This window comes from Callionymus lyra, chromosome 14 (assembly GCF_982586985.1).
Source record: "Callionymus lyra chromosome 14, fCalLyr1.hap1.1, whole genome shotgun sequence".
In the NCBI taxonomy this organism is placed as follows: Eukaryota; Metazoa; Chordata; class Actinopteri; order Syngnathiformes; family Callionymidae; genus Callionymus; species Callionymus lyra.
In genome coordinates this window covers 17,292,142-17,317,496 of record NC_141831.1, presented here as the reverse complement: position 1 = coordinate 17,317,496, position 25,355 = coordinate 17,292,142, and the positions used below count along the sequence as shown (strand labels likewise).

Genomic DNA, 25,355 nt, shown 5'->3' with positions numbered 1-25,355 from the left:
AAGTGTGTGTGTCTGTATCTGTCTGTGTGTGTCTGTATATGTCCCTGTGTGTGTGGTTATGTATACATCTGTTTGTGTGTATTTGTCTGTGTGTGTTTGTATCTGTGTGTCTGTATCTGTCTGTGTGTGTGTTTTTGTATCCGCCTGTGAGTGTGTGTGTGTCTTTATTTGTCTGTGTGTGTGCGTGTAGGTGTGTGTGTGTGTGTGTGTATCTATGATTTGTGTTTATATCTGTGTTTACATGTGTGTGTATGTGTGTGTGGTGTATATCAGTGTGTGTACATGTGTATGCATGTGTTTGTGAGTGTGTTTATATCTGTGTGTACATGTGTATGCATGTGTGTGCGTGCATGTTTGTGTTTACTGTATGTGTGTGTGTGTGTACATGTGTAAGCACGTGTTTGTGTGTACGGTGTGTATGTTTTTACATGTACCAGTGTATGTGTGTGTGTGTGTCCATGTGTAATCTATTGGGCGACTCTTCTGAGAGTCATTTAGAAAGCTTTGTGTGTATTTTGTGTGTGTATTTCTGTGTGTATATTTATGTGTCTAGGCTGTCTAGGTTGGCAAGCTGTGTGTGTGTATATTTGTGTGAATACTTGAGTGTGTACATGTGTTTTAAACCTAAAAAAAAAGAATCAGGAGGGATTTTTTTGAACGTAGCCAATAGCACCTCAATGCTCATTAGCTTAACGTACTGTCAGTGCTAACAAAACGGGTTCTTGCACCTAAACAATGTTCTTTAAAATAATGATGACAAGTTGTCTTGACCGACATTGAACACACCGACAGTCCAGTGCGGCGCCCCCTGCAGGTGCTCGACTGGCCAGGAGTCCAGTGTTGTATGCGTGTGATGAGGAGTGACAGTATCTAAAGCACCTCTTCATCGCTCCCAGATCTAATGATGGCGCCAATACTTCTGCCATCGGCTCGTCAATAAACAATCAGGCTGTGCGGCGCCCGCGCAAGATTGCTAATTTAGTCCAGCGCGCCGCCGTGATTGTAGCGCTCGATAGGCTCGTGGTATCATGGTGGAACCCCCCTGCCCCCCCCCACCAAAGTGAGTGACACATGTCAATCAAACAAATAATTTTCTCTCTATTTTTTTATTTATTTTCCAAGGTCAACTTAATTTTTATTTATCTTTACGTTCTCCCGAACCTTTTTCTCTCATAGGTTTTCATTCTAACTTTCGAATTTAGATATTTTTTTTTTCTCGGTTTTTCTTCCACTAGCAACGTTTATTTCTTTCAAAATTGTATTTAAAAACTTATATTTTAACAAGCAAGTTATACATATCTTTGTCTTACATTAGCCTCTTACTAAAGCTGAAATCTTTTCTATATATATATTTTCTATCACATTGTATACGTTGAATTCAAACAACCAAATATAAACTGTACTAAAAATAGTCAAATTTCAAAAATTATTCTCTAAAAATGTATTTTAGACCGTCGGGACTCAATCCCGAGAACTATTTTTATTTAATTTAATTTTTTACTTTGCCACGTCACCACAGAACTACTTAAGGGTCGAGAACCGGAGACGGCAGTTGCATAAGGTTCCATTCATTTAAATTGTAACTAAAGGGCAGAAAAAACTTAGCTGGAGACGCTTCAGTTTTCACTACATTTGCGATTACACCGTTCTTACACTCGGGGGAGCCAGAAATAAAAATGTCTAAACTTCGCGAGTGCAGGAAAGTATTTAGTATTTAATATGTTAGTGATGAAGTTTAAGGGCGAACGAAAAGAGAGACTATGACATCATCGCCTCCAAACAATGGCAGTTTTATCCGGACGACAAGAAAAGAAGTGAGTTCACTGAGAGTTGAGCGGACGAATCAATACCAAAGTTGTCATACAAGTGAATCCAAGAGAGTTAGAAAGAAATCTCTCGGTTTCATTTTGTGGTATCAGCGCTGAGTTGGTCTTTTCAACATCCATCTATTCTCCTCGTGTCTCATCTCCTTCCTAATCGGTTCCTGTCTTTTAATCTAGATTCTCATTAGGAGTGTATTGACCGCCAGAGAACCAGAGGAGTACCCAGAGGAGAGCGGGAGGACGAGGGAGCGCAGGAGGGACCGGAACGTTAAAGGAAGCCAAGAGCCGCCGACGTCTCCGTCCCGCTAACAACGAAGCGTCAGCAGAGCAACAAAGCCGACTCCATATTTGAGAAGCTCCGGCTCTGGGCTCGCTGAGAGCTTGAGGGGGTTTTAGCGTCTTTGATCAGACGTCTGTTTGAACTGATTTACTTGGAGAAGTCATCGGATCAAAGCGCCGGGAGGAAGAGAAGCCGCGGCTTTCCAACGATTGTTTCTTCCTTTAGAGAGCAAGACGATGATCAAAGATTGTGAAGATAACATTTAAATAAAGTTTGGTATCATCGGGCTACACGGGTGTCGAACTTCTGCTCCAATATCTCTTGACAGAATTGTTTGCGCTCCTCGGATTAACCAGAACGTCTGAGGACTTTCCACGACCAGAGAGAAATAAACATCTCCGGGAGAAGTTTTAAGAGCAACAGGAACTAACTCTGAGCTTGAGTTGACAATATATATATATGTTGTAACCACCAGAGGGCGTGAGCTGACCTCATGTGTTTCCACCACTTAAACTCACATTAGCTCAAGTTCTATGTTTAATGCTTTTGAGTGTTATGGTTTTATAGAATTTAATGCAATTGCAAAGTTTTGCAGTTTTTCAAAGTTTTACACTTTAACAACATTTAATGCATTTAAAACATTTTAATCTTTTTCAGAGTTTGATGCTTTAAAAAAGTTTATGTTTTTACAAAGCGTCAAGTATTCAAAAGTGTAGACTTTTTCAAAGTTTGACACGTTTTAAAATGTTGAAGCTTCACAAAGTTTAACACTCTTACAAAGTTTTAAGGTTTTTACAAAGTTTTACACTTTAAAAAAATTGAATGCATTTATAAAGTTTGACGGTTTTACAATGTTTAACCATTTTTCATAGTTTGATGCTTGAGAAAGTTTGACGCTTTAGAAAGTTTGACATTTTTACAAAGTTTGACATCTTTACAAAGTTTTACAGTTTCACAAAATTGAATGCATTTAAAAAGTTCAGCGCCGACACAGTTGTGCACTTTTTCAAAGTTTGACCATTTTTTCAAAAGTTTATACTTTTTCAAAGTTTTACATTTTTTCAAAGATTTATTCTTTGTCAATATTTTACGCTTTTATAATGTTTAATTCTTTAACAAAAACTTGAAACCATAGAATTTCAAAATGAAACTCACACTGGCTCGTTTATCACTAAATAAGGCCCGATTCCAATTCTCAGTTTGACCACTACCACTACGCCCTACCACTACGTTTGCGCGTGCTCGCGAAGTGTAGTGGATTCCCAATTCTACTTTTATGTGAGTATTCTTGCTTTAAAACTATTGTTTCTTCATAAAATTCATGTGAAAGCATTGTTTTTGCTGATATTCCATGTTGCTAAAATATAAACACACAGTGAAAATGCTAACGTTAGCAATTGTTTGTTCGTAAACTTGAGTATGCATTCTTTCGACGATATTCCATGCTAATAAACGTATAAAAGCTGTTAACTTTAAACAGTGAAGACGTTAGTTGTTTGTGTATTTCATGTGAAAAGTGTTGTTGTTTTTTACACATAAAAACGATGTTTACTCGACGCTTCTTGACTAGGAGTTTTGTTTTTTCTCTCGTACTTGCGTGTTCTGTCCCGGTTGGTTAAAAGCCGAGTACTTCGGTACTTACGGTGCAAAAAAAAAAGCCGGTACCCTTGTATTTTTCACCTACTGGTACCTAATTAGGACCAAAGTATTGGTACTTGTGACAACAATAGTACAAAGTCTCATGCATTTACTAAGTTTGATGCTTTATCAAAGTCTTACAGATCTACAAAGTTTACCCATTTATTTAAGCATAATTTTTAACCCTTGTGTTGTCTCTGGGTCAAGGTCAACTGGTGGCCGATAAACAAATGTGTTTGAGGAACAGAGATAACACAAGGGATACCACAAATACATTTGTTTTTACACCAGAGATAAGACAAGGGTTAAATGTTGTAGTTAAATGTATTTAAATGTTGGTTAACATCAAGCTAGTTAACTCTGACCGGTGGATCTTGGCTCCGGCGTCTACAAGAAAGTGTTGTCATCACTTAAAAACACTTCTTAGGAGCATCTGCCGGAGAAAACATCTGCTCGGGTAAACATCGGAGTCAGAGCGAACGAACTCTTCGCCTCCACATCCTTCATCTCAACCCACAGAGTCGTCCAGGACCTCTCTGGTCCAGGTCGTTCAGAGTAGATGTGAGCAGCAAGCAGTAGCTGTTGATTAAACCCAACTAAAGCACATGGTGAGAATAATTACAGTATTAGAAGCTCCTGCAGCACTTCTTAAGCTAATTGTCTAATTAGAGGAAGAAGCGTTTTGTGGAGATGGTGTGTTTTCAGCTTCATTATGTCGCAATACAATGAAGGAAATTAAATCCTACAAACAACTCCAGCTGGTGTTTGACTATTGATTTCATCGCTGCTTGCATTTCATAGTATTAAGGAGGCAGTGCCCCCTGCTGTCCAGAAGCAACATTTCAATTTATTTTAAAAGTGTCTTTTCACGAAGAATGGAGTGAAATTTGTTTCCGAGTGTTTGTTTTGTTTGATTTCTGGACGTGGGTTTTAAAAGTCAGAGAGATAGTTCACCCTAATTCAGACCCTGTCTGTGGAGCATGTTAGCATTTTAGCTTCTGCTACAAACAAACTTTAAAAAAAATTGTAATTTGTGCAACAACGGCTCCAGGAAGGCAAAGATGTAGAACTGTACTGATCAGACCTGAACATACCAGAGTATAAGAAGCCAAAGTCAAATATCGCTTCACACTTTTTACAAATTATTCGCTTATCAAAGTTTTACTTTTTTTTCCAAGTTTAGCGGGGTTTTTTTTAAGACTTACACTTTTTCAAAGTTTTACACTTTTTCAAAGTTTTCAGTTATTAAAAGTTTGGTGTTTTTTTCAAGGTCTTGCGCGTTTTAAACGTTTTACGAATTTCAAAGTTTTACGCTTTTTCAAATTTTGACGCTTTTTCAAATGTTTTTTCAAATGTTTTTTCAAATGTTTTTTTCAAATGTTTTTTTCAAATGTTTTTTTCAAATGTTTTTTCAAATGTTTTTTCAAAGATTTACGCTTTATCAAGGTTTTTAGTTTTTCCAAGTTTTTTTTTAAAATGTTTTACGTTATTTCAAAGTTTTACACTCTTTCAAAGTTTTACATGTTTTCAAAAGTTGAATGTTGTTTTTTTTTTAAGTTTAATGCGTTTTCAAAGTTTAACGCTTTTCTAAGTTTTGATTATAAGTTCTATGCTCTTCCAACATTTTTCACTTAAACACAGTTCCATACTGTTTTAAAAGTTAAACCATTTTTTCAAAGTTTTAAGCCAAAAATTGAGCAGCGTTGGCGACGGCAGTATGAACATATATTTCTGTCCATAACCTCAAAAAGACAGATTAGTCTAAAAATTATCCCAACCCTTAAAAAATACGTCTTATTTGACTTTTGGCAGAATTTTCCTTTTTAAAAAAAATGAATTCCTGGGACTCGATCTGTTGACTTTGACAAATGTCCGGAGAGAAGCGACGGTGACGGTTGTTGACGAGGCCACTGAAGTGTGAGCTCATTCAAAAGTGTCAAAACACGGTGCAAAAGAGGAGAAAACTGTGGTTTTTTTTCGCGTGGATCGGGGCAAAGACTGGATCTCCTCTGTGTCAGTGCGGCCGGCGGGCGGAGAGTAAGAAGATGAATCTCCCACAAGCCTAAAAACACTAAAAACGACAGAAGCGATTACGTGTCCTTCAGCCGCACACCAGTGTGTGTTCCCGAAAACAAGTGTCGTCGTGTGTGTGGTTAAAGGGCAAGTGTGGTCGTTCTCGCGGCGAGAGGCAGCAGTGGTGAGCGGGCGACCTGTTTTGGGGGGTCGCCGGCGGAGCAGAAGGTCGGAGGGCGCGACGCAAGGATCGCTCGCGGGGGGGGGGGGGGAGAGAATCAAACCCAAGCCACCAGGGGGCGCTTCAGGCCGGGCCGTGAAAGATTGTCGGTTTAAACCCTCGGAGCCAAATTGGACAGAACCAGACGACTTGGCAACACGCTGAGCGTCAAACTGTTTCTCACCCACTACTTTAGAAACCCTCGGACCCCCCGGAGCTGCTCGGAACTAAATCATTTAACTTAAAAGCTCCAATTTCTTGATGCGTTTATACTGGATTGCATCACAAGCTTTGTAACGGGTCAACTTTTTCCTCAACCCTTGTGTTGTCTCTGGGTCAGTGGCCTGAAAAAAAACAAGCAACACAAGATTGTTTTCGGGCCACCGGGTCACTTTGACCCAGAGAAAAGATAGTAATTTTAAGTTGCTCTACCAAAAGATATAGATTAATGTGACTTTTATTTTGAAAAGCCTCGCACAAACAGGAAAACCAAAGAGAGATAAAGTACAAATATCTCCTAACTATACACAAGTGCAGTTTTGGAGTATCTGTAATTAATTCACGTACAGTATTAAGGTGTTACAATGTACTTTTTGCTTCATTACATACATTATGAAGGTAATTATGTACTTTTAATTTGATATATTTTTCCATAAAGATGTTATTCGATTTTATTTACTTTGACTGATTTTCAATGGTTATTACACTTGTTCTGTACTTTTATTCTGACGTTAATACCTGTTTTCGTAAAGATTTATGAATAAAAAAACAAAACAAACAAAAGTATTTGTTAAAGATTACCAGCTAAAAAGTGCACTTGTTGTTCATGACCATTAAAAAAAACATAGAATGTATGTAAAACATGTATGTCGTTTTTAACAGAGCTGATTTGTTGTTTAAGATTTGAGTTGAAATTATTATTTATTAAAACTGAAATTATGTTTTAGGGGTTTTCTTGATATTAAGTATTAGGAGTTTATTGAATTGACATTTTTTGGTGGATTTTGTGTTGTATTTGATTGTGTCCTTAGAGTGTTTAGTGTTTGTTTTTAATGTAACATTGAATTAATTTGTCCTAAAGTAAGGTAAGGTAAGGTAAGGTAAAACTTTAAAGTGGTGGTTTAAGCAAATTTATTTTTTGTATTTTCTATTGCTATAGATTCTAACCGTCAATCAGCATTAACTTTTTGAAATAAGTTCCAAAAACACATTTTTGATCTACAGGCTGTCAAACATAAAACAGTTTCTTCTTCTTTATCATTTTTCAATTAATTTAAATGTGAAATGAGCTACAGCGCCCCCCGAGTTTCATGGTCATAACAGCAAAAGAATCTTTGAATATTTTATTTTTTTTGACAAAATCCTGGACGACCTCTCGTCCACGCTTGACCCCCCCTGCTGGACTCACTGACAGGGGGCGCCGCTGACATGACCAGGGTCAGCAGACTCTGAAGCTCTAAAGGTAAACAACTGAGACGGGGGAGAGAGAGAGAGAGGGAGGGAGTCGATGGGAGGGGAGGAGGGAGTTAATGAAACGCTAATGTGATTAATTGTTGTTCATTTTTAGCTTCTCCGCCCGACGTCTCTGCAGCTGCTTCAGCTCCCACAATGTCTTCTCAACTCGTCTCCACAGGAACTAAAACCCCCCAAAAACTCATTGTCGTTACTCAAAACTGTACAACTTACAACTCACTTACGAAATACTCTCAAAGATCATTTCAAGGTCAGAAAATCTAAGTTAAATTCCTGCATAGGGTACTTAAAAAAACGCCACCTTTAAATAATCTTAATTTCTCAAAGTAGGAAAATGGAAAAATGGACAGAATCCCTTAAAAAGTTGATGCCACATAAAAAAAAGTCTAAAGTTGAACTAATGGAATCTTAGAAAATAAACATTTTCCTTCACCACCAGGGGGAGCCCTCCGAGATTACCACAGAAGAAGAGTTTTCGTCGTCAACTTACCCTTGTTTGACATCTTTGTTCTTGTTGACGTCGATGGTGGTTATGGAGTGTTTGGCACCGGAGAGAACCTCCCAGTCCACCTTCCACTGGGCGTTCTTGGACTTGGTCTGGACCAGGTTCACCCCCTTCTTAGCCTTGACCCTGAAGAGACCAGAACGAATCATTACATGTTGACACAACAACTTTATTCACCTCCTTTTATGGCCAGAAAAGACAATATTATAACAGTTTTTTCTTCATAAGATTTCAATTAATAGGTTTAAACTTTATAGACAAAATAAGAAGCGTCTGAAGTTGAGTCTCCGAAAGACAAGTTTGACCAAAGAAAAATTTCTACTCTGTATCGTCAGGGCTTCAACAAATTGGGAGGTTCCTTGTTTCGGTGATGGCACGAACTTTGGCCCGTTGTCATTTGGAGGCGGCGGGAAAATGAAAGCTAACAAGGTCCGCCGGTGGAGAATGTTGAGGGGAAAATAAGGTAAAAAGCAGGAGAACGGCGACTGAAACCTTTCATCATCTGAGCTGCTGTTGAAATATCACAGCGAGCGAGTCTGCAGGGACGCCAGCGATAAGATCACAGGCGCGTTTTTAGAAACCCTGCAAACGCGTCGACAAAAGTCGAATCCTGTCGTTGTTTTTAGGTACAGTTAGCGTCGTTAGCACAGCCGCGCCAAAACAAACGAAAAATCTTAAGAGTTGAAAATGTAGTTAAGCTCCTCAAAAAAATTTTGTGAGCTCTAAATTTACAGATTCTCAACAACCGTGTGATCCTCCCCTACCCCAACTCCTGACCTTCTAATCCTTAACCCCAACTGTAGACATCAACCCTAACCCTAAATCTAATCAGTAACCCCTACTTTAGACATCAACCCTAACCTTATCCCTAAATCTTAAATCTAATCCTTAACCCCAACTGTAAATGTCAATCTTGACCCGAAATCTATCCTTAACCCCAACTGTAGACATCAACACTAAACCCTAAATCTAATCCTTAACCCCAACTGTAGACATCAACCCTAAACCTTAAATCAAATCCTTAACCCCAACTGTAGACATCAACTCTAAACCTTAAACCTAATCTTTAACCCCAACTGTAGACATCTACCCTACCCTATACCTAAACCTTAAATCTAATCCTTAACCCCAACTGTAGATGTCAATCCTGACCCTAAATCTAATCCTTAACCCCAACTGTAGACGTCAATCTTAAACCAAAATCTAATCCTTAACCCCAACTGTCGACATCAACCCTAACCCTAAATGTAATCCTTAACCCCAACTAAATTTACAGATTCTCAACAACGCTCTTGAACGCCCCATTTCTTTTTGGGTTTTGACGTCTCAAAGAGTGACTGAAATAGTGACTCATCTGTAGGTTTGATTCCAAATTAATGTCACTAATGGCCAAATTCTCAGTAAATATCCACTCTATGAAAATTTAGCGACATTCAAAAGGATGACAAATACATTATGACCACCCTGACTGAGGCTAGAGAGGCTAACCCCGAAATTGTGGGAGGAAACCAAGGTGTCTACAGGAAGTTAGCAGAGGCACATGATAAATACTGTAACATCATAAAGAAGACACACATAAAACCAACACCATAGTTTTCAGTGACGCTGCAGAAACGACTACTGCACCACCGTTTGACATCAACCCCCCCGAAAATCTTCTCCTAAAAGTCTCCGCGCTCCATTTATCCTCGCGACAGATAAAAGTGTGAAGCGGCGTGCTCATCCGTGACGTCTTTTTTTTTCCGACCTGCTGAACACTGATGGTTCCTGAATCTGGACTTCAGATCTCCGACGTGACGTGGGTCATCCACGGTGGCGCGACTGAACAATTATCTGGTAAAAACTCCTAAAAACTTTCCAAGAAGTTGAAGTGTTAGCAAATATTTATATACGTTTTCCCGTCTGATCACGACTCCCTGACGTTCCCCTTTGGTTGCGTCACCGGGAAAAAAAAAAGAAAATCTTCCTGTTGTTGCACCTCAACATTGTGCGCTTTCATCAAATCATCCACATTAGAAGCGAAAATAATTATGCGTGTCGACGACTTCAAGCGGAGATGAAACAGAAATATGTAGCATTTAAGAAATCGTCCTGATCATCCATGTCGCCTTTTGATGTGAGCTGAAAGGCCGCTGCTAAATGAGGTGACCCAGTTGCTGTCGATTCTAAAGCTAAGGAAACTATAAAAAAAAAAGGATCATAATGGAGGATAATTATCGAGCGAGCTAGTGCTGGAGGTGCGAGGACAGTGTTGGGTTCAGTCCTGGCTAGAGAACCTCAACATGTTCATTATCGCCCTCATTGTGTGGACGTTTTTAATCAGATGTGCCTTTTCTCAGCGTCTGTTCTGGCAGGTGAATGAGAGGGGAGGAAGTGTCACGCACCCCGGCGCGCATGAATCACCCGCCTAATGTTGATTAACGATAAAAGGCTGGAAACAAGATGGCAGCAGTCGTCCTGCGGGGGTGATGGTCCTGATTAGACCGGCGCACCAGGGCAGCGGCAGCAATCACCCTCCGACCAGGATGATATGGAACCACAGGAATGTGAATCACTTTCTCAAAAGTTTGGGATCTCTATGAGACATTTTATTTTTTCTTCTTCTTATAACGATCTTTCCCCTACCCCAACTCCTGACCCTAAATCTAATCCTTAACCCCAACTGTAGACATCAACCCTAACCCTAAATCTAATCATTAACCCCTACTTTAGACATCAACCCTAACCCTATCCCTAAATCTTAAATCTAATCCTTAACCCCAACTGTAGATGTCAATCTTGACCCGAAATATATCCTTAACCCCAACTGTAGACATCAACACTAAACCCTAAATCTAATCCTTAACCCCAACTGTAGACATCAACTCTAAACCTTAAACCTAATCTTTAACCCCAACTGTAGACGTCAATCCTGACCCTAAATCTAATCCTTAACCCCAACTGTAGACGTCAATCTTAAACCGAAATCTAATCCTTAACCCCAACTGTAGACATCAACCTTAACCCTAAATCTAATCCTTAACCCCAACTGTAGACATCAACCCTAAACCTTAAATCTAATCCTTAACCCCAACTGTAGAAATCAACCCTAACCCTGATCTAATCCTTAACCCCAACTGTAGACATCAACCCTAATCCTAAATCTAATCCTTAACCCCAACTGTAGACGTCAATCCTGACCCTAAATGTAATCCTTAACCCCCACTGTAGACATCAACCCTAACCTTAAATCGAATCCTTAACCCCAACTGTAGACATCAACCCTAACCCTATCCCTAAACCTTAAATCTAATCCTTAACCCCAACTGTAGACATCAACCCTAACCTTAAATCTAATCCTTAACCCCAACTGTAGACATCAACCCTAACCCTATCCCTTAACCCGAAATCTAATTCTTAACCCCAACTGTAGACGTCAATCTTAACCCGAAATCTAATCCTTAACCCCAACTGTAGAGATCGATTTTAACCCTAACTTTAAACCTTAACCCCAAATTTAGACATCAACCCTAACATTATCCATAAACCTTGAATCTAAGCCTTAACCCCAACTGTAGACATCAATCATAATCTTATTATCTATTCATATTTAGCAGAAAGAAAAAAAAGCATAAAAGCAAAAAAAATAAAATAATGGTAAAACAAGAGGGAGCACGTGGTAAATTGTATTTATTAAAGCATGTAAGCTGTAAGTGGTCACATGACACTCACAGACTCTCCAGACAGTTTGTCCAGACAAAGTTACGTAGTGAATATCTTCGTTAAAACACAAACCAGAGAGTTGCAGTACATGAGTCATGGTCAAAAGTTACCATCATAACAGAAAATATAAAGCAAAATAATTGTGATAAAATGTAAATTATTGATGCTTTAAACAAGTTTAATAAATACAATAAAATGTTTTTTTTGATACATACTTGATGAAAATACTGATGAAGGGGAATTCATGATAAAGAAAGAATAGTTAAGAATAATCCTGGATGTTCGAAAAGTTTCCAGACTTGAAGATAAATAGAATGATGAAGCAGTGCGACGTGTTCGAACTCTGAGTCGCAGCTATAATTATCCGCCGGCTTTATTACTCATCTCTGCAGGGGCTGTAGTGTTTGTAATAATTATGAAATGAAATGTGCTGACACTTCAAAAACACTGGAGCGGATGATGGTCGCACTGGTGTCATGTTTGTACAGATGAGTCAGATCAAATAAAAATGTTTGTCGCCACTCATCACTGCGTCTGTATTTTTATTAGTTCTTAGATGTTACTTGGTGATTCGTTTTTAGGCTCAGGGCTCTCGGCACACACACACACACACACACACACACACACACACACACACACACACACACACACACACACACACACACACACACACACACACACACACACACACACACACACACACACACACACACACACACACACACACACACACACACACACACACACACACACATGTTTTACAAAAAGTACTTCTTTGTACTGATGTGTTGATATGCTGACAACATACTTAGTGTTAAGAATCAAAGACCACACGAGAACATTTCTTCAAGATCAGAGCTGGATTTCTTGTCCCAGTGAGGAAGTATCTCAGGGGTTTGGTTCATGAGTATGGGGAGGAAGGACAAATGGATCCTCTAACGTGAAGATGGAGGATAAAACTCTCATCTGCCAGTTTTAGTCGAGAACAGACCTGGTGACGATTCGGCCTGGGGGCCACTTCGAGGCCCTTTTGGTCGTATTTATGCTGCCCCCCAGAGGTCAGAAAAGAACTGATCCAGGTCGCAAATATTTGACTGTAACAACTAACAATTGTATTTTGTACTAGCTGAAGTACCCCGTTTTGCCCGGAGATTTCCACCAGATACAATATTGGGAAAAACCTTTGAATAAAAATGTGCAAGCCTTATTTATCGGCCGATCGCGATGGATTCCGAAAAATGATGGGTGAAGCTGCTGAGAGCTAAAAGAAGGCAAAAAACATTGGAGGACTTCCTTCTTTTAATGCTGTGATTTGCTTGATATGTTTTATGTACAAAGCTGTACTTGAGTTTAAAACCATCTTCGGAGTGAGAAGAGGAAAAATTAGCCCATTCATGTTATTGCACTAATGATAAGGGGGTACTTGGCACACATACGTGTTCTGCCTTTGCCTTTAAGGCCCAAACAATCGGGCATAGTCTGGACACACTCATGCCGGTCATTTTAAGCCCAAGAAGATCTTCAAAGTGCCCTTGTTTATCGCACTATAACTCTAAAAGGGAACAGATTACTCTGAAAATAATACCAACCCTTAGCCGACATGAGGGTGAGTAGAAAACAAGTTACATTTGTAAAGTAACACTTTAAGTTGTTTGTTTAGGACTTTTTCTGCCCGTACCCTTCTGGTGAAGGGGACTTATTCATTGAATATTGAGACCATGTTTAGGGAAAAAAAGTGATTTTACAAGCGTTTTAGGAAAGGTACAAGGCATACTATTTCTTTTTTATCAGTATGTTTTATTTCTTTTTTGTTGTTTTTCCCCCACCATATTTTGTCTCTTCGCGCCTCTTTTGTCTTGACGGCCCCTCACAACGCTCTCAGTTTATCATGTGGCCCCTGAGGATATTTAATTGCCGACCCCCCCGCTTTAGAAACAAGAGTTTCTCTGGCTGGACTCTCTTCGGTGGAGTTCACACCAAACTAAACTCTGACCTCCCCGGACAGTGCTACAGGGACCCGTGGGACTAGCCTGTTTCTGACAAGAGTACGATTCCCTGCTGCCTTTCTAGTCACAGCTGAACATGTAGGTCAACAGCTGGAGGCGGGTCTTACGTCAGTGGAAAGGCATAATGGGCAAAAGGGGCAGTTAATCCAAGGAAGTATGAAAAGAGCAACAACGGAAAAAAAAACTTCAACAAGGGCTTTTTGACCAAGTTTATGAGGTCGTGTGTTCGTGACCGATGACCGTCAACTGATCATCACTGATCCTCTGAATCAAATCTAAAGATTTACAGATGGATTTCTTAGCAACGTCACAGTTAATGCAACAGATCTGCCGTTTCTGACTTTGTAGTTGAATGTGTTTGATACGTTCTCACGCTGCGCTAAACAAAAAGGATACTTTGATATCAAACAAAATTCCCCTCCAGCTGCGTAATCTGGGAAGGAAGAAAAACATCTTGACGAGGTGGAACATCATTCATCTTCAAACCGAGGCTTTTATCTCGCAATGATGACGGCGTGGAAGCGATCGTGTTGACAGTAGCGCGCCGCCGAGACGACTTTATTTACAGAGTTTTCTGCTGCAGAAGCTGGTGGTGGAAGACCAGCAGAGAGATGAACCTGTCCGTCGACAGGTCCGACACTCTCTGTCTCTCTGCTGCCGAATCGCCTCGATCTTCTCATCCGTAACTGGGCTGGTATTTTGGCTGAATTAAAGAAATGAAGCGGAAATATTTGTGTCTCTGAGGATTAAGTCTACATTAGGACCAAGTCACAGCAGATTAGTTGAGAAGAACATCACGTGAACCGTTGGTGTGTCATTGGGTAACTTCAACATGTTTGCTGTCGTCCAAGCTCCGTGGTTTTACATTTCCCACAGGTGTGAGTTGTTGTCTGTCTGCAAGTGATGGCCTGGAGATCTGTCCAGGGTGTCCCTGGCTTTTTTTTTACAGTCATCGAGTTACAGACCCATAAATGAATGTGGTTGTTACATCAGTTTGAGATAAGTGTTGTTTATTATTAGATAGAGAAGCTCAGTCGTCCAGGAGAGACTCAAAGTAGAAAAGTCTTCAATCTCTTAGTCAGTCAATCGTCAAGGAGAGACTCAAAGTAGAACTGTCTTAACTCTCTTAGTGAGTCAGTCGTCCAGGAGAGACTCAAAGTAGAACTTTCTTAATTCTCTTAGTGAGTCAGTCGTCCAGGAGAGACTCAAAGTAGAACTGTCTTAATTCTCTTAGTGAGACAGTCGTCCAGGAGAGACTCAAAGTAGAACTGTCTTAATTCTCTTAGTGAGACAGTCGTCCAGGAGAGACTCAAAGTAGAACTGTCTTAATTCTCTTAGTGAGTCAGTCGTCAAGGAGAGACTCAAAGTAGAACTGTCTTAATTCTCTTAGTGAGTCAGTCGTCCAGGAGAGACTCAAAGTAGAACTTTCTTAATTCTCTTAGTGAGTCAGTCATCCAGGAGAGACTCAAAGTAGAACTGTCTTAATTCTCTTAGTGAGTCAGTCATCCAGGAGAGACTCAAAGTAGAACTGTCTTAATTCTCTTAGTGAGTCAGTCATCCAGGAGAGACTCAAAGTAGAACTGTCTTAATTCTCTTAGTGAGTCAGTCGTCAAGGAGAGACTCAAAGTAGAACTGTCTTAACTCTCTTAGTGAGTCAGTCGTCCAGGAGAGACTCAAAATAGAATTGTCTTAATACTCTTAGTGAGTCAGTCGTCCAGGAGAGACTCAAAGTAGAACTGTCTTAATTCTCTTAGTGAGTCAGTCGTCCAGGAGATACTCAAAGTAGAACTGTCTTAATTCTCTTAGTGAGTCAGTCGTCCAGGAGAGACTCAAAGTAGAACTGTCTTAATTCTCTTAGTGAGTCAGTCGTCCAGGAGAGACTCAAAGTAGAACTGTCTTAACACTCTTAGTGAGTCAGTCGTCCAGGAGAGACTCAAAGTAGAACTGTCTTAATTCTCTTAGTGAGTCAGTCGTCCAGGAGAGACTCAAAGTAGAACTGTCTTAATTCTCTTAGTGAGTCAGTCGTCCAGGAGAGACTCAAAGTAGAACTGTCTTAACTCTCTTAGTGAGTCAGTCGTCCAGGAGAGACTCAAAGTACAACTGTCTTAATACTCTTAGTGAGTCAATTGTCCAGGAGAGACTCAAAGTAGAACTGTCTTAACTCTCTTAGTGAGTCAGACGTCCAGGAGAGACTCAAAGTAGAACTGTCTTAATTCTCTTAGTGAGTCAGTCGTCCAAGAGATACTCAAAGTAGAACTTTCTTAATTCTCTTAGTGAGTCAGTCGTCCAGGAGAGACTCAAAGTAGAACTGTCTTAATTCTCTTATTGAGTCAGTCGTCCAGGAGAGACTCAAAGTAGAACTGTCTTAATTCTCTTATTGAGTCAGTCGTCCAGGAGAGACTCAAAGTAGAACTGTCTTAACACTCTTAGTGAGTCAGTCGTCCAGGAGAGACTCAAAGTAGAACTGTCTTAATTCTCTTAGTGAGTCAGTCGTCCAGGAGAGACTCAAAGTAGAACTGTCTTAACACTCTTAGTGAGTCAGTCGTCCAGGAGAGACTCAAAGTAGAACTGTCTTAATTCTCTTATTGAGTCAGTCGTCCAGGAGAGACTCAAAGTAGAACTGTCTTAACTCTCTTAGTGAGTCAGTCGTCCAGGAGAAACTCAAAGTAGAACTGTCTTAACTCTCTTAGTGAGTCAGTCGTCCAGGAGAAACTCAAAGTAGAACTGTCTTAACACTCTTAGTGAGTCAGTCGTCCAGGAGAAACTCAAAGTAGAACTGTCTTAACACTCTTAGTGAGTCATTTGTCCAGGAACTAGACCTTAAAACTAGACCTTCATAATGTATGGCAACAGTCTTAATCAAGCAAGCGTGGCCGTGAAGCACTCAGAGTCAGAGATCACATCACGTCTGACACATTTCCACTATCACAGAGTTTTTATCACGCCTGCCATTTACAAGTTTACAACTGAAGGAGCTAATGACCCGACCGTTAAAACGTCCTCCCCTGTGGGGGGGTCTCTTAATTACCGCCCTCCTCCTCCATCCACCGCAAAGGTCACGTTCCATCCAGATTCAATCCTCTGTGATTTATATTCTCGGCTGATATTCAACAGTTCAACAGTTCTGTGCATTTGGTCCCCGGGATAGTCATGTGATCATATGTGACTGAATGAAGTACAAAAGAGCACATTTAACAAAACAAACAAATAAAACTAAAACTAATTTATAAAATAATCAAATTCAATTAAGTATCATTTTATGGTCACAAAACAGGAGATTATTTTAAACTGGAACTTCTATCTTTGAAGATACATTTATTTGATTAAAATATGTAAATATTTCATATTATAGTTTTCTTTATTTTGTCACATGTCTAATTAGAAATGCCTTTCAAAAAATGATTATTTTCCTTAAAACATACTTAACTGCACAAATGCATGTTTATTTTTTTAAATAAATAAATTGAAGTCAAAACATTGCATTAAAATGTTCTTCTTGGTCCTATTGTTAGGCTATTAATGGCTTGTTTTCCAGCTTTTATTTTTGTACTTTTAGCAAAATTATTTCTTTGTTTGTTGTTTTGATCTTTAAATGACAGATTATAATTGTCATTTAGGATTAATTATTATCAAACCATAAAAAACGATTTCAAAAATGATATATTTGTGTAAAATAATATTGATTTTTTGCCAAGCTTTTGTTTCATTTTTCATTAATATAATTTTTGCTCTTTTCAAGAATCCATGTCTTTGTAATTATTTTTCTAAATCTAACTTTTAATCAAGGTAATCAATTTGTATTAATATTTTTTATTTTATACTTAATACCTGTCGTTTAAGTATGAATTAAATCTTTATTTAACGCTTCTGGATTTTCATGAACAGATTTTTTCCCGCCGAGACACCAGAATCCGCCGGACCTTACAGAACCCGTCTCCAAACAGAGCTTCGCTAACATTTCAGTTTCAGATGATGTTCCGTGTTGAGCGAAAACTCTGATGGATATTTTTTGTCCCTTTAGCGATGCTCAGATGACTCCAGTAACACAAACAACAAAAATGTCAGCACTCGAACTGTCTCGGAGGCATTAGCGACACTCCAGTTTACCTTACAGCAGAAGAAAAAGGGGGAGTCGACGGCTAAATTTGGATAGAGAAGCCCCCCCCCCGACGCCACAGATCCCCTCCCATCAACCGCCGGCAGAAGCTCCGCGGGTCTCTGGGAGGGGGCACTTTAACACTGCAGACACATCACTTTCTATCCCATAAAGACATGTATAATTCACAGTAAGTGCAGATTTGTATTTGTCCTTGTTCTCGGCGTCTCCATGTGTCCAATGACACGAGATTCAATCACAGGCTTCGCTCTGCGACTCGGCGGACGATTACACGGTCGGCGGCGTTTCTTTACGGTCCGGCTTTTACTCCCCGCACTTATTTTTATTTGGCTCGTTGCAAAATGGCGACCGAAAGGGTTACGGCATCAGAGTGCAACTGTCCGCTTGTTTACTGGAGAGCTACATAGTTTTCTGTCTTTGGTGAAGTTTTCTGCGACAAAAAACTGCGTCTCTTGACCCCATCCTGGACGGGTCTCTAAACTGTAATTCAGTAAGAGTCACAAAACTGTTTGGAACTAAAGTATAATCAATAAAACTTTGTGATTAACTTATCATTAACTATCATAGTTAAGATGAGGTTCAAATCCTCGGGGAAGGGGGGCGTCAACCCTGAGATTTAAAACCCAGTGGGGCTAACTTTCAGGTTGAAGTTCTTTGTAGTAACATCGTCCAAATGAAAGGAATAGCTTACCCAAAGAAACCTTTAAAATAAAAGTTACTTTTTTGGGAACTGGTTGGTGTTCAGAACCAGTGACCGCGGAGGAGACCCAGGACCCACTGGAAAGACCAATGGCTCTTTTCCAATAGCCCCCAGTCTTTTCGGCTCCATTTCAACCAACCTAGTGAATCGACGCCGATGCTATTTTTTAGTACCTTCTACGATCGGTAATAAATAGCTGACCTTGACTAAAGACCGGCCGCTGATCGGTCAGAAATTGATGTCATGCACAAATATATCAGACCTAAAAGTTGGTCTATGGTCCGTTGACCATAAGTACCCAAAAGCCTCTAGGTTTTTGTGGCGCTAAGTCGTGTCTCTCAGCCATCCTGAGACACGTTTTGGTCACTCGGGTAGACCTGGACAGTGTTAGCTGTGGAGAGAAAAGTTAGGGTCTTATGCCCCCCCCCCCCCCCCCCCCCCCCAAGACCCGACCCCAAGATAAGCAGAGGCAAGAGGAGATAAGATGTCGGCAAATTTTCCTTATTCCTGATCCATGACATCTAAAATTCAGTCAAAAATAGTTGAGCCAAAGTGTTGCATTTTCAGGATGACTGGGCGCTGCTGTACTTGACGGTGAGTCCTACAGGCCCGGCATGTTCGGGAAACCAGGAGACTCTGGATCCTAGTGTGAGTCCGTTCAGACAGCGGTTGGTAAGGATAGGTTTTAACCACCTGAGCTTGTACAGATCAGTTGATACTTAAAAAAAAAGAAGTTTTTGTCAAGTAGACTATTAGTACTTCCTGTTCCAGTTTTATTTCCTGATGTCAGATTTTCTTTTTACTGTATTTCAAAGTCATTTTTTATTTTTAAAACCGTCAACGTTCTTCTTTAACGCCTCGTTCTTTACCGCTACTTTCAGCCGTGACAGCGCGAGAACGTCGCGGTGACACTTCTGACAAGTTCTGTCTTCGTGAAAAAAAAAAAAGAGAAACAACTTAAGCCAACAGCGTGGCTGTAATGACACAAACAAAAGTTGCCGCCTGGCACTCGTGTAGCGTTAGATGACAATCCCCCCCGCTCACTCGCGGGAACCGTGTGATGCCGCGACAGCCCCTCGCCGAATTATCCGGCAAAAAGATCGTCGACGCCGCTCGTCTTCTCGCAGCCTGGAGGCAACAGAGGTGTCAGTGTCGCACCGGGGCTGTACGGCGTCGTCTGTCACCGCCACATATGTTCGCCGAGCATAGAAAATAGCTCATTGTGCATCTCTTTAACTCGCTGAGAGCGAGCAATGTGCAGCAGGACACAAACTACTTGAACGAAACTAAGATCCCCCCCCCCTCTTCTACCGGGGTGGTTGCTTTGGAAACGATAGAGACAGTATAATTAAAGAGGGGTTTTTAAAAGGCGTTGGAAGTGATTGATGTGAGAATCTTGTTTCGACTGGTATCGACTTCCTTCAGTGCGACTCAATTACAGGCCGTCAAACAGAAGCTGTTTTTGTCAAAGAAGGGGATGAATGGTTTGTTTTCAGGTGGCGGGCCTCGAGTTCCCCTTCCAGCACTTTAAAGTGAGTGAAACACTCAGCGGGGGGGAGGGAACCCAAGTCTCAATAACTTTCAGATAGTGTTACAAGGTGGTAAATCTCAGCTCGGAGCACTGTTTGCCACTAGCTACGCTAGCGAGTTAACTATTCTTTAAATGTCCTTCACTTTAGTTCCAGTTTAAAATGAACTTCATTTAACAGTTTCCATCATGTGTTATGGGGGTAAATCTCCCCTAAACACAGCTAGCACTTGTAGCATCTGGCTAAGATAGCAAGTTTACAATTTCCTAAAATGTCCTTCACTTTATGTAGCATTTAAAAACAAACTTAATTGTAACAGTTTATAAAAAATCTTTTGTAAAAGGGTGGTACATCTCACCTCACTGCAACTACCACTGTTAGCATTTAGCTAAGCTATCAAGCTTAGCATTCTTTAAAATGTCCTTCAATTTACATAGCAATTAAAACTTCATTGCAACTGTTTCTATCCAAAATGCGTTATGGGGTGGTAAATCTCACCTCACAGCAGCTAGCACTGTTAAAGTCTAGCTAAGCTAGCAAGTTTACCAATTTGTTAAATGTCCATCACTTTATGTAGCATTTAAAAAAAAAAAAACTTAATTGTAGCAGATTATACAAACCATTTGTTACGGGGTGGTAAATCTCACCTCACTGCAGCTAGCACTAGACGCATCTAGCTAAGCTATCAAGTTTACTATTTAGTTAAATGTCCTTTACTTGATGCAGCATTTAAAAACAAACTTTACTGTTATAGTTTATAAAAAATAGTTTGTTACAGGGTCGTACATCTCACCTCACTGCAGCTCGTACTGTTAGCATCTAGCTAAGCTAGCAAGATTCCCAATTCTTAAAATGTCCTTCACCTTATGTAGCATTTAAAAACAAACTTAACTTTAATAGTTTATAAAAAATAGTTTGTTACAGGGTGGTATATCTCACCTCACAGCAGCTAGCACTAGAAGCATCTAGCTAAGCTATCAAGTTTAACATTTTGTTAAATGTCCTTCACTTTATGTAGCATTTTAAAAACAAACTTAATTGTAACAGTTTAAACATATCTTTTGTAACAGGGTTGTACATCTCACCTCACTGCAGCTCGCACTGTTAGCATCTAGCTAAGCTAGTAAATTACCCAATTCGTTAAATATCCTTCACTTTATGTAGCATTTAAAAACAAACTTTACTGTAATAGTTTATAAAAAAAGGTTTGTTACGAGGTCGTACATCTCACCTCACAGCAGCTCGCACTGTTAGCATCTAGCTAAGCTAGCAAGTTTACAATTCGTAAAATGTCTTTTACCTTATGTAGCATTTAAAACCAAACTTAACTTAAATAGTTCATAAAAATCGTTTGTTACAGGGTGGTGAATCTCACCTCACTGCAACTAGCACTGTTAGCATCTAGCCAAGCTAGCAATATTACCATTCATTTAAAATATCCTTCACTTAACGTTGCAGTTAAAAACAAACTTCATTGTAACAATTTCTATCGTCTTTGTCAAACATAACGCAAGATGTATTCGTCTCGGTGATGTCTTGACCTTTGAAGCATATATTTGGAGTATGGTTTTGATTGATTAAGCGCTTTGTGACCCTGGTCCGGGAAAGCGCTCTGCGAATATAAATTACTTACTTACTTACGTGTGGTATGTTAAACTAGGTCAGACATGAATTATGCTTTTTATATATGATATAGTTTAGTATCCAGAGAATCATTTTCATGATTAAATCATAATTTAAAAGAGAAATTGTTCTTGCTCCTCAGACTTCAGTTGGACTTTTCATCCCTTAAAATACATTTTCTCACACTTTCATATCTAGAGACATGGAATGGTTGATTTTATTTTGTTTGTCATTACCAGTTGAAGTCTTAATATCACTAGTTTAAACCTCTGTGGGGACTGGATTAACTATTGATATATATTCATAATAATACCATCCACTTAAATGAGAGCAAAACTTTTTTTTAAATTCAGCATTTGGGAAGAGAGAGAAGAAAGTTATCTCTGAAAGATAATGAATACATTTGTTCTTTTTTAGGAAATAAATCTTACTCTGACCCAAATTAGAAAACTTTGATTCAGATTAACTTCAATTAAACACCAGAAAAAGTCACACTAAAATACCACGTTACCGGCAAACCCTTAAGCGAAGCCTATCATCATAAGCAAAACGTCAATTTCTAGCGATCTTCATCTGTAATTAAGTTTAAATTAAACGCTAACGGAAGGTAATCACGTGTAATCTGGGAGTCATCTGATTTTGTGCCAGTGACCCGGGCCACCTGCCTGAGAGTAAATCATCTCAGACTTCTCAGAGATTCAATTAATTTCCCTCCCGGTGAGAGTCCATATCCACCGGCAGGTCCGAACCTTTTAATCAAGACGATCGTGTCGGGAAGTCGCCGTCAGTTTGCTATCCAGTCCCTGATGTGGTTCGAGAGCGAACCTCGTCCTGTCAAGACAGTTTTACTTATACACCGAATGAAGAAGAAAAAAAAAGCTTGGTAGGTGAATGAGGCGTTTCCTATTTTATATCTTTAAATAATAAATGGTATTATTGCAATATCCCTTTTTTTTGTGCATTGTATTTTTGCTGCCTTTTATTCTCTTTCTGTAATATTCCATGTTATTTATTGATACATTTTTAACTAAATTGTTCAGTTGAAATTATAGAAGAAGGCGTTGTTGCCTGCGCAAGATAAACCACACCAAGCAATTTAGAGGGCAGAGCATGCATGAAGTAGAATCAGGAGTTTTGGGGTTAAACAATCAGAACGTTTCATTCGTTTTATCCAACAGCCCTCGAAAAACGAATGCTTCCAATCCAAACTGGACCTAGTAACGCACTTACGAGGCTGTGTAGTGTCAATTAAGATATACTGATATAATATATTTGTCAAATATATAACTTTCTTTAAAACATACAAATTTCTTTATTTATGATGAAACTTACTTAACTTTAATTCATTAATTTTTATTGAAAAATTGTTTATTTCTCCTTAGTTTTACAATTGAATCACATTTTTAAATCACTTTTATTTGATAAAATAAAATGTGAAAGTATTTATTCTGGTGTGAATGAGTATGTTTTTTTTTTGTTTTTTTTTCTGCAGCCATTAAAGTTCCGTCACACACTCCATCCAGCTCGGGTCTGTAAATTAAAGATGACAACTTGGCTCTCCTGCGTCCAGAAACCATTTCAAAAGGGACGTTTCATCACATGAGCCGCGGGAGACGCTCATGACAAGCAAAACTGATCACGACTCCAGCAGCCCGAGCAGCGCTCGACCCACCGTCCCTCCACTCGTGCACATATCAAAGGGCGTCCACAAGTCGCCGTGGTCGGAACATGATGACACACTCGCACACTCTCCACTGGACGCAAGTGGAATCCAATTCCAGCGTTCCTGTTTTTTTTTCCCACGCTAACATGCGCGCGAGTGCAGCGGAGCAAGTCGGTCCTGAAGTCGTACATTTGTTTCAGTGTGCGGATGAAATCTGACACGGTGTTGCGTTGTTTTTTTTTTCCCCGGTGTTCTCCCGCAAACACAACATCGAGTTCAGTGATCACAAATTGCTCAAACCGCAGGAAGGCATGAACAACTTCTGAAGACCGCGAGAAGCAATGAGAGCAATAATAAAATCTACGTTTGTCAAATCTTGCCCACCAAGTCGTTTTTAACGTGGATTTGCTCCGAATAAAAGTCGATTCATATGGATATTGATATGGCGACCTATAAAGATACCAGCGTTCAAAATAAGTAGAGGGACTACATGTCCTATTTTATCACACCATTTACAGAGTATTTTGCAGTATCTCCAAGTATTAAATGCATATTCTAGATATCTTAAAAGACACTAAAAAGTAACTTTTTTTAGTGTCTTTTAAGATATCTAGAATATGCATTTAATTAAGCCAGAAACGCGTTAAAAAAACACTTGACCTGATCTGAAAACCCCTTAAAATTAGGCGAAACTCCACTCAATGTAGCAACTTTCTTTTGGGGGACTCAGAATATGGTCCCCCCGAGATAAGGAGCATACATTATGAATGTCAATAATTGCAAAGAGAATTCCAATAACAATAAAACTGAGGTTAATGGAAATTTAAATCCCTGTTAACAGAATTGAGAGTGCGAAAAGATTTTGGCCTCTTTTCTTATCGCTTCTTTAAGCACAATAAAAGAGGTAGAAAAAAAAACGTGTTTTTAAAAAATGACGGCATAAGGAGCCATCAGGGGCATTTCAGGTCACGTGACTCGCAGATGAAAAGAGTCATCGGAGACGTCGCGAGTGAAAACGGCTTCAAAGCGTGAAACTGCAGAGGTTCCCCCTCGACGGGCCGACGGAGATTACATTAGCGGGCGCTTTAGAAGTGGACGGCGTCATTGGGTTTCTCGTCTTCTTCTTCTTCTTCTTCTTCCCCCGAGGAAAGTTTCTGATCGGAAGGCCTTCAAGTGAAAGCGGCGTCTCCCGGGGACCCCCACCCACGCCGCTCAAGAAACACCATCCCCTCTCTCCGGGGAGCGAAATAAAAGGAGCCTCCGCGAGACATAAATTTGAAATCAGAACAATGGACTTCCCCCCCCCGAGCGATTTCCGCATTGAGACGACGTTCGCTGGATCTCGCCTGTGCGGCGGCGGCGGCTGAATGAGTGCGTGTGGGCGCCACATGAGGCTGATCGGCGTGAAGAGGACGAATCACTCCAGCGACTTGAAAGAATACGACCAGTTAATTCTGAAATATGCGGCTTCTTTGTCCAACATCCCAAAATATCACTTAAGAAATAACTCTTGGCAAGACCGAAATACGACACAAATGTTGCGTGTTGACACTTTTGAGGCTCGACTGCAGCGAGAGATTAAAACAAACTATTAAAGCGAAACTGGAAATGAAAACTTCGGAGGAAATGCCAAGAACTCAATGGTCTTCAAATGGTCTGTGACGCGATGCATTAATCTTTCGTTTGGAACGATCGAATATCGTCTACAAGCTAGGCACCTTTATAACGTAATGACAAGAATTTCCGATCAGATAATTCATGTGTCAATAAAAAAACCAATTAAACTTCAATGTTAGCGAAGGAACATTGTGTAGCAGCTGCGTGTTCACAGTGTTCCCGGTAATGTTTAAGCCTGTTCTCACCCCTAAAATATCAATGTCTCTCAGAGAACAAAGAGCTAAATATGGTCTGTATTCGGAAGCCATCGTTACACTGCACACAGAGTTCCTGCTATACACAAATATTTCCACTTGAAAGTTCACAACAAACATGAGCTGAAACTGAAAAATTGCTAAAGAAAACATAATTTTGCTCTTCCGACCTGAACTTTGTCCCTTTTACCA

General features: G+C 39.9%; 1 protein-coding gene across 1 annotated transcript in view; it reads right to left on the bottom strand.

Moving 5' to 3' along the window:
- The window catches only part of tmem132e (transmembrane protein 132E), a 98,234-nt gene that overhangs the window by 40,958 nt on the left and 31,921 nt on the right, over positions 1 to 25,355 (bottom strand). The window contains exon 3 of the mRNA XM_087806840.1: positions 7,938 to 8,078. Within this exon, the coding sequence (XP_087662966.1) occupies positions 7,938 to 8,078 (141 nt within the window). The remainder of the gene's footprint in view (positions 1 to 7,937; positions 8,079 to 25,355) is intronic.